Below are 15,085 nucleotides of genomic sequence, written 5' to 3' on the forward strand. Positions count from 1 at the left end.
GTAGATTTAGAAAGCTTTTTAAATGATTGTAAATTCTAACTTTCTGGCCTTATTACTAAGCCTCTTCTCAAATCATTCACAGAAATCTTTACTTTCATTTTTACTTTATTTTACACTGTATATTTACATTTGTTTGTAATTGATTGTTAATGGCTAAGTTGCTTATTGTCTCTCCCCTGTCAGGTCCCACTGAGTTGTAGGAGTGGGGAGGAGGGGAAGAGAGCCTCAGAGTTTGATTGATCACTTCCATAATTTTGAAAATGTCTATTCCAAGTCTTGCCATGCATTTAGATTAATAGATTAAAACTACCTTCCTTCCCATAGCCCTTCTCTTTCTCTCCCCCATACCCACACTAAAAATAATCAAAGACCTGAAGGACTGCCCAGAATGGAGATGAGCTCAGCTAGTCATTGCCAAGGATAATTAGGGAATCAGACGACCGTGACTGTCATAAAATTAAATTCCTTGATTTTTATATGGCTCAACCATCTCATGCATGTTTGCATACACACACACACACACACACACACACACACACACACTGTATTGACATTTAGAGAACATTAAGGTGATATTACCTACTATGAGTAGCCAAGAAAGTCAACTCCTACCCAATACTTATATAAATTAAGTGGGCAAAGTAGAGGCAGGAAGTGCTGTTGGGAGAGAAGAGAGAGAGACAGAGAGAAAAAGAGGAGGGAGGGAGGGGGGAGAGAGACAGAGAGAGAGAGAGAACTAGAGAAGGGGAGGGAGAGACAGAGATAGTCACACACAAACTCTAATGTCCAACTACTCAACTACATACAGAGCATATTTATTCTTTTTTTCTAATGCTCAATTGATTTTGAATCTGAATATATTCTTGTAAAATGAAAATACATTATCACAGATTTGCCAAAATCCACTAGCCAATTAAAAATGTAAAGGAATCCATTATATTTGTTTTTTTGAGGGATTCTTCTTACTGATTTCTGTAATCTAATCTAATCTGTTATAAAAATTCAATTACATTAGGATTTTCTACTCTTGTGTACATTGTTCTGTTGATTAAGATATAGTATCACTAGGAAAAAATCCTTAAATTAATATACAATGAGAAATTGTGTTTGTAAAGCTGTTGTTTGCTATTCAGTCATTTCACTTGTGTTTGACTCTTTGTGACCCCATTTGAAGTTTTCATAGCAAAAATACTGGAATGCTTTGCCATTTCCTTCTCCAGCTCATTTTACAGATGAGGAAACTGAGGCAAGTAGGGTAAAGTGACATGCCCAGGGTCACACAGCTAGTAAGTGTTTGTGGTCCAGATTTGAATTCAGGGAGATGAGTCTTCCTGACTCCAGGCCTGGTACTCTATCCACTGTGCCACCTAGCTGCCCCAAAGTAGTTGTTTACCATACCAATATTTATAGTCAATTAATTTTTGCATACATATTAAATATAAATATGTGTGTTTATATATAGATGCATATATACAAATATAGTATTGTGTGTATAGAGATAGATAGAGCTTGGTTCTATACTTTTATTTCTAAATGTAACTTCCAGGTGAAGGAATCCCTTCTACCAATGCAGACTGGCACTTTCTCTTCAAATATTAGGCTTAGTGGGGGCAGCTAGGTGGCGCCGTGGATAAAGCACCGGCCCTGGATTCAGGAGGACCTGAGTTCAAATGTGACCTCAGACACTTGACACTTACTAAAGCTGTGTGACCCTGGGCAAGTCACTTAATCCTCACTGCTGCCCCCCCCCTCCAAAAAAAAAGCAGTTTAGTTTGAATCTCCAGCCTGTCAGTCAGGACTTGAACCTAGATCTTCCTGGCCTTGTGACTGACTGGCTCTGATGCTTTGTGTGCGTTCATTGTACTATGAGCCTCATCATCAGGAAGCTCTGCGTCCAGCTTAGGTTTCTGACATGTAGGCTATGAGACCCTGAGCAAAGCCATTAGCCTCTTTCCATCTGTTTCCTTAATAAAATTTAATTTAAAAAATTAATAAACTAAATCTGCTGTAAAAAAATACAACAAAATAAAATGGAGGTAATAGCATCTACCTCACAGATGTGTTATAAAGATCAAGAGATGTGTAAAGTACTTTGAAAGCTTTAAAATGCTACAGGAATGTTAGTGACTACTGTATACATTATATATAAATAGATAAAGATTGAACAAGTTACAGAGTGCAGTATAGTTTGATTTCGTTATTTGCAAACCATAAAAAGGGTTATGTACCATAAAGTTATATTGTTTTTCTGGCCCTTTAATTAAATTGGATCGAATGAAAATACATGAAACTTAAAACACCATATTCATTGTGGGGCAGATTATAGTTCAGCTCCAGCCTCCCCCACTGATTCCTTAGATCAGACCAAAATAAGTGGGTAAGCAAGACTCCACCATGGAAGAAGACCCATAGATTAACAACCCATATGAACATAAAGCTTAGAAAACACAAGCCCTGGCGAGGCCGAGGGTTTGGGTTTTTTGTTTGTTTTGTTTTTGTTTTGTTTTAATGACACAGAGGTATCACTGTGATGTACTACAGTGGAAAGAGAGCACTGGTTATAGGATCAGAGTACTTGGGTTCAAATCCCAACTCTGACTCTTACTTTACATGTGACCTTAGACAAATCACTTAACCTCACTGGGTCTCAGTTTCCTCATTGGTAAGATGAGGGGGTTGGACTAGATGGCCTATGAGACCTCTTATAACTCTAGAACTGTGGTCCTATATCAAAGGCAGGGATCTTGCCAGATGACCCCTGATGTCCTTTGTAGCTCTAGATTATTATCAGTAATTCTTAGTGAAGTTTTCTTTTCAACTGCTAAGCAATTTTAAAAGTACTTGCCCCTCACTTTTATTCTGCCTGGGTGCTTTTAATGAGATTTAAGTACTTGCAGGGACTGGGTATCCTCAAGGTGATAACAACAAAGGAGTTTTGTATAGTGGCCAGTGGAAGTTTAAATAAGATTATGAATACTCCTCCTGTGGAGGAGAGGAAGTGGTGTCAATGATTAGGAAAAGACCAGTCAGGCATAATAATTTGTGAGTGAAAAGGTGAGGGGTATTGTCACATGGTGTAGATGCTCTGCCCTTCAGGAAATTAGGGAGACTTGTCACTTCTGCTAGACAACGTGCCTTTTCTCTAATCAAGTATCTATTAAATGACCTTGTCTTCTGTAGGCTTCCATCCATTCTGCCCCCTCCAGCATGGCATTGTCATATCCTACACTGAAAGTGGAAGGTGGATGGTTAAGAGTCACCCTTCCCCTAAGCTTCTGCTACAACAAGGGATGAATGAGTGAAGCCTGAAATCATCAGTTCAAAAATAAGACAGTGTCATGATTAAGTAAAATTTCACATAGGTAGTGATGTTGTCTTCCCATAGCCTGAGTAACTTCAAAAGGGAATAGGACTTGTCACAATAGCTTTATTCTCCTTGGTAGGTGAATGTAGTCCTGAAGGTGACTGAATGTGTTGAATATTTCTCTTTGTTAGAGTTAATAAATGAAAGAAAAATGACCTTTTTCCTTTCTGTTTTTCTAGAGAGACTCTAGAGTGAGGGACATATATGCATACACACATATGTCCATGTGAACATATATGTATATGTGTATATACACACACACACATATATATATAAATAAAACTCGAGTCATAGAGACATACATTCATTTGCCATTTAACATAAAGGAATCCATCATATGTCATGTTCTGAGGGTCTTTTCTTACAGATTTCTATAATTTAATAGAAGGAAAAAACTGCAACTATATTATATCCTTGTCTTTCTTTGTGTGTGTATATGTATATATTTTTGTATATGTGCGTGTGTGTGTGTGTGTGTGTGTGTGTATATATATATATACACACACACACACACACAAAGATGGAAGTCCTTCAAAGAATTCTCCAGACTATAAACTATGAAGGGGAGAAGAGGAACAGGAATTAGGTATCCATTAATGTGGGGAAAAAGGAGATTTGAACGGTGTTCTTATAATTTATATTTTATCCTACAGAAAATGGGCAGCCAATGAAGGTTTTTGAGCATGGAAGTGGCCTAGCATGCAATAGAAACATTATTTTGGCAGCATTCAATATAATTGGGAGGGGGCAGGTTAGCAACAAGATCAATTAGGTGGAGGCAATTACATTATTAATACAAGTGAGAGGGAAGAAGGGCTTCCTTTGTGAGTGGAGATACAGTGGAATGCAAATCCATGGTATTTGATGATTGGTTATGAGGTGTGGGGGGGAAGGAAGAGTTCAAGATTACCCTGTTTCAGGAGGATACAGCAACAGAAATGGAGAATCAGGAAGGAAAAGCAACTTTCCTGGAATGGAGATGGGACTGGAGAATGGTGGATTCCATTTGGATTTGTGGAGTTTGAGGTACCCTCAGGGTATCCAAATGTTTGGTTCTTATCAGTGATAATACAGAATGATGATACGGATGATACAGATATCTTGATACAGAAAAAAAAAGTTTTCCTTACAGACAACATAGAATGAAAAATGAAAAAGGAAAATTATTTATTGGGGATTATTTTCCATGATAAGTGTCAGGGTGGTGTAGTAGTCCCAGATGCTGACTGTGTGACTTTGCACAAGGAATTCCAATTTTCAGTGTGCTGGGTAACTCTAAGAATGCAAGTTACAGACAAGATGCCATCCTCCATTGGCAGGAGTTCCCTTACCTGGGGATTCCAAATAACAATGAAATCACAGATTAAGCCCCTTTATGGTAGGGTGTGGTTATTACACTGTAGTTGGGGACAGATTCATCCATAGTCGTCTTCTCTCTTCTTTCACCTTGCTGAAATCAGTCCTGTGTTTTAATGTTCCCCTGACATTGTATAAACTTCATTAACAAAATGGGGTGTTTCCCAGGTGTTGTTGTCCTTTCCCCCCTCCCCCTTCTCTCTCTCTCCCTCTCTCTCCCCACCTGCACAATCCATGGTTTTCCTGAATGTGTTTATCCCTTCTTCTTTGTACAGTTGGAAGTTTTTCAGAGCATTTGGATCAGATAAATGGAAGGAGCGAGTGTGTGGACAGTACAGATAATTCCTCAAAGCCATCCAGTGAACCCGCTTCTCAAATGGCTCGTCAGCGATTAGAAAGCACAGAGAAAAAGAAAATCTCTGGGAAAGTCACAAAGTCCCTTTCTGCCAGTGCTCTGTCCCTCATGATCCCAGGAGGTAGAGATAAATCTATTAGCATGAAATCTTGTGGTTTGTGCATGCTGCCTTCTTACCCCATTTGGAACGCTGATCAAAATGTGAGATTTCTCTTGGCACGAATGGAGTCTCCTGACCCCTGTCATTCCCACAGAGCACTCGGTGGCTTATTTCCTTATGTTTGTGTGTCTCTTCCTTTCTCCATCTGCTGGAAAAACAAAACAAAACAAGAATCAAGATCCTTCCTTTTAATGAAGCTTTTAAATTTCTGTCATTTTTAGGCCAATGTGTCATGAAAGTAATCCTAATCTTCCCTCCCCCGCTTCCCCACTGTGAATCCTTGCAGTTTACATGTGGAGATTTGCACAGACACATTTTTACATGTCACAAAACACCTGGCAGTATCCTTGACTGGGAGCTAAGGATGATTTTCCTCATCTTAATAATAGAGGAAACAGTCATGGGGAAACACAGTGATAACTGTGAATCAGGCAGTGCTGGAATTAAGTTTTCTTTTCTTGATCTGTTGATCTGTGATGCCTCATCCTACTTGCCTTCAGTTTATTTGTGTGTTTGTACAATCTTTTCTTTTGGGGAGCTGTCTTTCAGGAGCCTAATTTTATCATCAGTGAATAAGCCCTGAAGTCCCTGATGTAACCACCTCCAGAGGTGGAGTGGACACTGGTGGTAACATCTGTGACTTACCAGGCAGAAGACACATAGAAGATGCCAAATGGGAATAGAATAACTTGGCAGATGGCTTGTACTGGAAAAAAATACAGGCTCTGTAGGATGAGAATATTTTCCATTTTCTATATTCACACTAGTGTAGAGGGAAACTTGGTATGTGTGCTTTTCTGAGCCCCTTATTCGCAGCTCATTGACATGCTCATTTGTAAGTTCGGTTTGCTCTCATAAATATCCACTCAGAGCTGCAAAATATATTCCTGTGTGTTTCTATAAACCACAGTGAGATGGTATTTCCCAGTGGTACTGCTTGATGGGAAACGTAGGTTTGATGTGACCCACACTTTGAATCACACTGGTCTAGAGGGGTAGGGGATGAATTTGGTTTCCAGGTGATGAATGGCACCCTGGGCTGTAAAGACTTGGGAAGGAGGATAAGCAGAGGGCTAGATTTCCTTTATTTAAAAAAATAGTAATAACAATGACAATGGGCATTTAAACAGCATTTAAAGGTTTGCAGAAGGTGTTGTATGTATTATCTGATCTGAGCCCCTCTGTAGTCATGTGAGGTAGGTGGCATAGGTATTATTAGCATCTCCATTTTGTAGATGAGGAAACTTAGACAAAGAGAGCACAGGTGGCTTGCCTGTAGTTGCACACCTAGTAAGTGTGTCAAATGGAATTTGAGCCCAAGTTTTCTCTACACAAGTCTAGCACTTGGTTTGCTGATACCACATTGCTTCTTCTTCTTTTTTTTTTTTTTTGGTGAGGCAATGAGGGTTAAGTCACTTGCCTAGGGTCACGCAGCTAGTGTCAAGTGTCTGAAGCCACATTCAAATCAGGTCCTCCAGACCTGAGGGTCGGTGCTTTATCCACTGCACCACCTAGCTGCCCCCACATTGTTTCTTAATAATGAAAAAGAAGTGGGCAGCTAGGTGGAGCAGTGGATAAAGCACTGACCCTGGATTCATGAGGACCTGAGTTCAAATCCAGCCTCAGACACTTGACACTAGCTGTGTGACCCTGGGCAAGTCACTTAACCCTCATTGCCCCCCCCCAAAAAAAAGGTTTTTTTGAGTATATATGTACGTGTAGCTATAAGTATATAAATATGTATGCATACATACAAATATGTGTTCTTTTTTTAACATTTCAAGTTCCAAAATTATATATATATACACTCTTACCAGATACTTGAGGAGGGTCTTACCTGTCTGTCTCTGCCCTCCCTCAGCCCCTGTCATGCCCTTAAACTGCAGACAAAATGAAATTAGATAATCTATGTAAAGCCTTTTGCAAACCTTAAAGCACTACTTAAATGTGCCCTTCCTGAATGTTCCCAAGACCATAAACTCAGTTGTGAAATACTGCCCTGGCTAGACCAGAGAATCATGAATGAATTGGAGCCAAGAAATAACATAGAGCCACTGGGCAAAGAGGCAGGTGTTTTGTTGACCTAGAAGGCAAGGAGAACTGGATTAGAGTGACTGTGTGACCCAGAGAAGTCGCTGGACTTCTCAGTGCTCTAGGCAATGCTCTGGGATTATAAATTGCAGGGAAGTTGACAACCTACCTTAGGAGAAGCAGTTTCCTCACCTGGGAGTTCTCTGCCCAAGTAAAATCAAAGAGCCAGTCCCCAGCCCTATCCCTCTTGGAAGATAACTCTTTTTTGAAAGAGGAAGGGAAGAAAGAAGGAAGGAAGGAAGGAAGGAAGGAAGGAAGGAAGGAAGGAAGGAAGGAAGGAAGGAAGGATGGAAGGAAGGATGGATGGAAAATATGGGAGGGAGAAAGAAAGAGAGGAAGGGAAGAGGGAAGAAGGAAGGGGGAGAGAGAAGAAGTGAGGGAAGAAAGGAGAGAGTGAGAAAAATGAAGGAAGGAAGGAAAGGAGGAGAGAGGGAGGAAGAAAGGGAGGGAGGAAGGAAAGAAGGAAGGGGGAGGGGGAGAGAGGAGAGAGAATATTAACTAAGCACTTCTTGGAATTTCCATTTCTTTCAGCTGGGTGGAATCAGATTATTGGTGTCAAGAGTAACACCTTGAAAACCAGTCATTTTATTGCCATGGCAATGAGTTGCTCCTTTATATAGGCACCAGTATTTCTGAGCTTCCTAATAAATTATATAATCACAACTGTCTTTTGATACTCAAAAAACGTTACTTAAAGCTGCCACTAAGTTGTTTTCTTTGTTATGTGTTTGGAAGGGAAAAAACCCCTACTATTAACATTATTAAACTTGCTAAGTTCAGAATTTGAAATGTTGGCAGCTGTTAGGGTAGCTTGTCTAGTGCTCATCGTGTAAGGTTTGCTTCAAAACAAGTGATTACATGTCCCCGTTTCCTCTTAATTAAGCAATAAAAAGACCAGCAGCTTGAAGCTCATCAGAACAGTCCCTAAACAAAATAAAACATCTTTTGTGTGCATTATATCAAAGGATTTAAGGGAGGAGGAGGAATATGCTTTTAAATTGAAGGTATTACTTGAAAAATTAGTATGAATAGTAGTAACTTCCAAATTATAAGGTGTATTTGACAGTGTCTTTTTTTTTTTTAGATCAGTACTGGTTCTCAGTGTTTTTGTTGTCTATTTTCTTCCATTTTCATTTAAATGGGTTTGTCTGGGTGACTGTACCAATCATTCAATCAAACCTCTTCTCAGAGTTGATTCCTTGTCATTATGGCTGTTTGCATTTTTTGTGATTGGGATTGATGTTAACAGGTGGTTCTTTGTTGCAGATATGTTTGGTGTTTCTCCCCTGGGAAGTCCTATGTCTCCCCATTCCTTGTCCTCCGATCCTTCTTCTTCCCGAGATTCTTCCCCCAGTCGGGACTCCTCAGCAGCTTCTGCAAGTCCCCATCAGCCTATTGTGATCCATAGTTCAGGGAAGAAATATGGTTTCACCATCCGGGCCATCCGAGTGTACGTGGGTGACAGTGACATCTATACAGTTCATCATATAGTTTGGGTAAGAACCATGACATTTAAAATTTTTTCATTGAATTGAAAAAAATGAATATATACTTTTTGCAGCAAGAATTAGGATAATAGGACAGTGTTTAATTCTTTTTAAAATAATCAACAAAAATAAATTATTTCTCTCTCACCTCCCCACCCCTGAAAATAATGAAAAAAAAAAACAACTCTTATAGAAAATATGCAAAGGCAAGCAAAACAAAGTTCCACACAGCCACATCCCAAAATATATTTCCATTTGCACACTGACTCCTTTACCTCTCAGGAGGCAAGGAGCCTGCTTCATCCATGATACTCTGGAATCCTAATTGTTCATTTCATTGGTGAGAATTCTCTGGTCTTTGACCCCCTCTTGTGAAAAAGTAGCCTTCTCCACAGAATTCCCCTCCTAGGGACTGGGAGGTTTTGCTTACCAAACATGTACTTTTCTCTTGGCCTTCAGAACGTGGAAGAAGGGAGTCCTGCATACCAGGCAGGACTGAAGGCTGGAGATCTGATCACTCACATCAATGGAGAGCCCGTGCATGGGCTTGTACACACTGAGGTCATTGAGCTGCTGCTAAAGGTATGCATCTCCATGTTGGACCCAAAATCCTGTTTCAAATCACACTTCCATTCACTCCCTACCCACTTATCCCTCTCTATGGTGACTTCACTCCTGCCTTAGAGAGCTCCATTATTAATAACAGCTCTTCAGTTGGGGGCACTGTTAAGTTTGCAGTGACACCCTTCCTAAAAGCCACGTTTTCCTGTGACACTCTGGATTCCTTAGTAGAGTATCCTGTGGATCCAGACCAAGAGTGTTGATAAACTGAGAGATAAGATAAGCAGATGTATGCTGGTAAGTGGAACTGCCTTTAGAAGTCATGGAAGTGGGGGAATGAATGTGTAATAGCGATTATGGAAATAGGTGTAGCCAAAGAGAAAATAGGTCAAATTCCATTTTTAGATTGATAGCAGTGAAAGAATTGGTCCAAATGACATGTTTAGTATTTGTTTGGATTTTTTTTTTTTGCAAATATTGCTGATTAAAAAATAGAGTATCTTAAAGTCTCTTTTAATGGAATTAGAAAATAATAAATTCCTAGAAGCATTAGTACAAGTCCAAAGGAATGGGAAAAACCTGGTCTTTGAATACTCTAGACAGTTCTGTAGTGTTATTTATCCTCTAAACAAGCTGTCTTTGTGACACAGGATTTGAAAAAAAAATCTGTAACCCTTCCAGCCCTGTATAATCATGAAGCTCCATGGCTTCTGTAATCCTTTCATTTGCCATTCTAGTCCCAAGTAAGAATCAGATATTTAAAATGAAGCAAGAGTGGCTCAGTTCAGAGCTCCTCCCCAAACCCTGACTGGGGCAGAGCATCTCAGGACAGCCTTTATTCCCTGGACTAGTTAAATAGAAAGTCACCACATGTCATTGAATTTGCTGATAGACACGTTGGAGGCCGTTTTGTTTTCCTTGGAGCTGAAGAGTACTACACGCTGTTGAAACCCAAGTAGACGATCCAGCCCCCAAGTACATAAAAGAGGAATTCAAGAGGAGGAATCAGTGTAATGAAATGAAAAAAGCTACAAGGGGTTTAATTATCTTCTCAGTGAGCTGTGTAATCACGCTGAAACTTCCATGTTTAAGAGACAGACATTTCCTGAGCAAAGGCAGTTATTTAGTGGTTAGCATTGACCATTGATGGTTTGGGCTTCACTGTCACTAAGTGAACAGCAGAGAGGTATCTACTTTTTTGTGCCATTCTGTCAGGTACATGGTATGTTAAATTTACAAACTATCTTACAGAATCTCCTCCGTCTTCTCCACTCCATCCACATGAGAAAGGACCAGGAGTAGGATGCAGCATGCCAGGATTGGAGTCAGAGACACCTGAGTTCAATATGACCTCAGAGACTTGGTAGTTGTGTGACCCTAGCTAAGTCACTTAACCTCTGCCTGCCTCAGTTTCCTTATCTGTAAAGTGTGATGGCACCTACTTCAGTGTTTTTGTGAGGATAGATAAGATCATATTTGTACAGTGCTTTTGCAAACCTTTATGGACAGCTAGGTGGTATAGTAGATAGAGTGCTGAAACTGGTGTCTTCCTGAGTTCAAATCTAGCCTCAGACACTTACTAGCTGTGTGACCCTGGGCAATTCACTTCACCCTGTTTGCCTCAGTTTCCTCCTCTGTCAAATGAGCTGGAGAAAGAAATGTCAAACCCATCCAGGAACTTTGCCAAGCAAACCCCAAATGGGGTCACAAAGATTGAAGAACAACGACAAATTGGAAACCTTCAAGCACGATATAGATGCATGTAAGCACTCACTGAAACCAAAAAACACCATGACCAGTTAATGTTCTTAAAGTAAGAACATAGCCAAGTTGTCCAGAGTTTATCATTTTGATCATTTTTTCCCAAGCTCCTTAAGAAATAAATAGTGTAGGGGCAACTAGGTGGCACAATGGATAAAGCACCAGCCCTGGATTCAGGAGGAATCCTGAGTTCAAATCTGGCCTCTGACACTTATTAGCTGTGTGACTCTGGGCAAGTCACTTAACCCTCATTGCCCCGCCAAAAAAAGAAAGAAAGAAAGAAATAGTGCAGAGGGGCTGGGTTAGGCACACAGGCATTAAGAAAGGTGTCCCTTGGGGGCAGCTAGGTGACACAGTGGATAGAACACCGGCCCTGGAGTCAGGAGGACCTGAGTTCAAATCCAGACTCAGACACTTAACACTTACTATCTGTGTGACCTTGGGCAAGTCACTTAACCCCAATTGCCTCACCAAAGACAAACAAACAAACAAACCAAAAAAAAAAAAAAACAAACAAACAAGAAAGGTGTCCCTTGTCATCATGTAGAATATACCTGGACCTTAGTAGACTATAAGCTTTTGGAGGGTAGAAGGACTATACCCTTTTTGTTTCTGCATATGAAGCATCTTGCATAGTGCCTAGAATGCCCTTTTTGTGTGTGTGTCTAGACCTGAGATTTCATCAATGTAGGGATCCATTTTCCAGATAAGGAAACTCTGCCAATGTGGATCAGCAGCTGTCCAATTCAATTGAGTAAACATGTATCAAGTGCCTAGTGTGTGCCAGGCACTGTACCAAGTGCTAGGGATACAAATAAGAAAAGGAAAGACAGTTGCTTTCCTCAAGGAGTGTTCAGTCTAATGAGAGAGAATACACAAAAGGAATTTGAGAAGAGTGAGATGGACACCAGGGGGTTCCTGGCCCAGGGGCATCTTGTTTCATTGAGTTGAAACCAAGAAGAGCCTAATTTCTGCCCTTGGTTTTGTTGTTGTTGTTGTTGTTGTTGTTGTTGTTTGTGAGGCAATTGGGGTTAAGTGACTTGTCCAGGGTCACACAGCTAGTAAATATCAAGTGTCTGAGGCCAGGTTCGAACTCAGGTCCTCCTGGCTCTGCCCTTGTTTTTTGTTTTTAAAGGCATAGGAGGCTGAAGGGGGTAGACAGGTTTCTGAGTATTCAAGGCTAATTTGGTAGTATGATAATGATACTAGAAGTGATTAGATTATCCTGGGAAGGGTGGCACTGATTTTTCTCAGGGTCACACAATCAATATATGTCAGAGCCAGACGAGCTCAGGTTCTCTCTCCACCACACAACCTGACCTCTCTTGTACATAGTAGGGCTTTTACAAAGTAGGTACTTTATTTATTTTTGTTGTTGTTGTTGAATTGAATGCAGCTTTTCAATTCCACATCCAGGGCTCTTTCCATTCCACTATCTTTCTCTTATCCTGTGGTATTAATTTTAATTCCAAGCCTGCGATTCAAATTGTCTCAGAAATACCCTTGCCATATGTTCTGGGAATTTCATTCTTTGGGAACAGGTAGAGGGACCACAGAAAAGTGGAAAAATATAATATGTATTTAGGTACAGTGAGTAGCTCCCAACTTGGCTAAAGCAGTAAAAGTTTATAAAGCTCAGGGCCAGATTGTGGAGAGCCTTGGATACCAGACCAGAGAAAAAGAGAAATTGGGCTTCATCCCATAGGCTTCATTCCTTTCTCTGGTACTTCAACAACCATAGTGATATCTACACCTCCCAGACTAGTAATGAATGCATCTGGCTCATATTACATTAAACACATAGCCAGCCACTAAGTCACCCAAGCACACATGTGACAAGCCAGTTGCAGAATTAGGTTGAAAAATTAGGTGTCTGAACTCTTATTAATTATTCGAACAGTCCAGAAAGTCAATAATTTCTCTCTGTTCCATGCGAATCATCCAGATAATTTAATAGGAAACTGAATTGATTAAAAAGTTAATGGACTGCTAGACTAATTTTTGATATTTTTATATTTGGCCATATATAATACATGTGTTTTTTTATAAATACCATGAGAGTTTTTCAGAAAGCCAACTGTCAAAAGAGGGCAGAATATAGATTTGAATTCCCCCCCTTCTAGGGAGTAGCTTACCTTTCCTGAGGTTTTTTTTCCCCATTTGTAAAATGAGAAAATAGGACTAGATGACATAGAGGGTCCTTTCCACCCCTAAATCTGCAATACCATGAATCACGAGCCATCACCTACAAGCAATTCATAAATAATCTTGGTTCAGACATTTGCAGTAGATGAGATGATCTACTAGATGTCAGGCTGCATAATTCTCTCCGGAGCCCTAAAGTTTCCTAAGCGTGGTAGGGAGGTGAAGGCATAGGGCTGCATTGACCAGCCTCCACAAGCTTATGCATGAGGGGATACTTCATAAATCACAAGAAGGCTTACACAAATCCTGGAAAAAATTTGAATTTACAAAAATTAGTAACTTAAAGGGGGTCCCTCAATGTGTGTTCTTATTGCTGTTCTTTGCCAAGGTCCCCTACCTTGTGAAGTTGTCATTGAAGTTAAGCAATGTACTCTTATTCAAACAATAGCATGCAACAACTACACCAGTATAGGCTTTGTTGTTGTTGTTGTTGTTGTTCTTGATTTAAGTAAATTTTTCTTTGAGTTGCCTGAAAAGGTCTTAATAAAATTATATTCCATGAAGAATTTGAATGGAAAGAAAGTGGTAGTTTTATTAATGTCTAAGGTATTGACTGTTTTCTCTCACAACCTAGCTAATGTGGGAATGTTTTCCATGATTACTCATATATAACTTATTCTGAATTTCTTGAGTTCTTGTGGGTGGGGGGTAGGAATGGAGGGAGGAAGAGAAGTTGGAACACAAAGTTTTTAAAAATCGATATTAAAATTTGTTTTTACATATATTTTGGAAAATAAAATTCTATTAAGAGGGAAAAAAAAAGCAAGGTGTTGAAATGGATGGAACCAAAGCAAAAGCTAGTGTAGTAGGGTCAGTAATGTCCTTGTTACTGCATGAAGTAATATTTGGTCCCATTTGCCCTGAATTATATGTTCATGTGTCAACACTTTTGGGAAGAGGCACATTTAATCATTAGGTGGCTAAACTATGGGACTTGAGACACAATAGATGGAATCTAAATAGATTCCAACAGTGATCAATCTTCAGAATAGATGCTGTAATAGGAGCCGTAATTCATAGGCAAGGAACCAAGGTTTACTTGGGATCTTTCCCTTACACTTGATTGACTGTCTCATCTTTTCATACTCATCATACTATGCACTAAAGAAGGAGACACAGACTTGGCTGTGTTTTATTGGATCTGGGTTTTCCTCCTTGTTTTTGTTGTTCAGTCATTTTTCAGTCATTTCCAAGTTTTCATGACCCTATTTGAGGTTTTCTTGGCAAAAGATACTGGAGCAGTTTGTCATTTCTTTTTCCAGCTCATTTTCTGGATGAGAAAACTAAGGCAAACAGGGTTAAGTGACTTTCCCAGGGTCACACAACTATTAAGTGTCTGAGACCAGATTGATCTCAGGAAGATGAGTCTTCCAAACTCTAGACCCAGCACTCTGTGTGCTATGGTACCACCTAGCTGCCCCAAGGGTTTCTTCTTATCTCAAAGATAGTGGTTCTCCAGTTTCCTTCTGCTACTGAAATTTCTTTGGTTTACTTACTATAATTTGTACATAACATCCTTTCTCCCACCTCCATATTCTTATGCAAGCTTTTCCCTCCCTCTCCTAATGCCTAGAATACTTTATCTGCAATCCACTAATTCTTGGAATCTCTAGCTCTCTTTGGGACTTAGCTCAAATGCCACTGCCTACAAGAGACCTCTCCTGATTCTTTAGGTGTTAGGGTTCTCTTGCTCTACCTTCCTTCTTGCCCCCTTGCAAATCTCTTTGCCCATATATTTATTTACT

General features: G+C 39.9%; 1 protein-coding gene across 5 annotated transcripts in view; it reads left to right on the forward strand.

The window, feature by feature from the left end:
- The window catches only part of MAST4 (microtubule associated serine/threonine kinase family member 4), an 808,011-nt gene that overhangs the window by 781,238 nt on the left and 11,688 nt on the right, over positions 1-15,085 (forward strand). For 4 of the 5 annotated variants that reach the window (XM_043988945.1, XM_043988953.1, XM_043988971.1 and 1 more), the window contains 3 exons: positions 4,996-5,196; positions 8,593-8,822; positions 9,273-9,395. In XM_043988945.1, the coding sequence (XP_043844880.1) occupies positions 4,996-5,196; positions 8,593-8,822; positions 9,273-9,395 (554 nt within the window). The remainder of the gene's footprint in view (positions 1-4,995; positions 5,197-8,592; positions 8,823-9,272; positions 9,396-15,085) is intronic. The other variant, XM_043988979.1, reaches the window with a different exon arrangement.

This window comes from Dromiciops gliroides, chromosome 1 (assembly GCF_019393635.1).
Source record: "Dromiciops gliroides isolate mDroGli1 chromosome 1, mDroGli1.pri, whole genome shotgun sequence".
Classification (NCBI taxonomy): domain Eukaryota; kingdom Metazoa; phylum Chordata; class Mammalia; order Microbiotheria; family Microbiotheriidae; genus Dromiciops; species Dromiciops gliroides.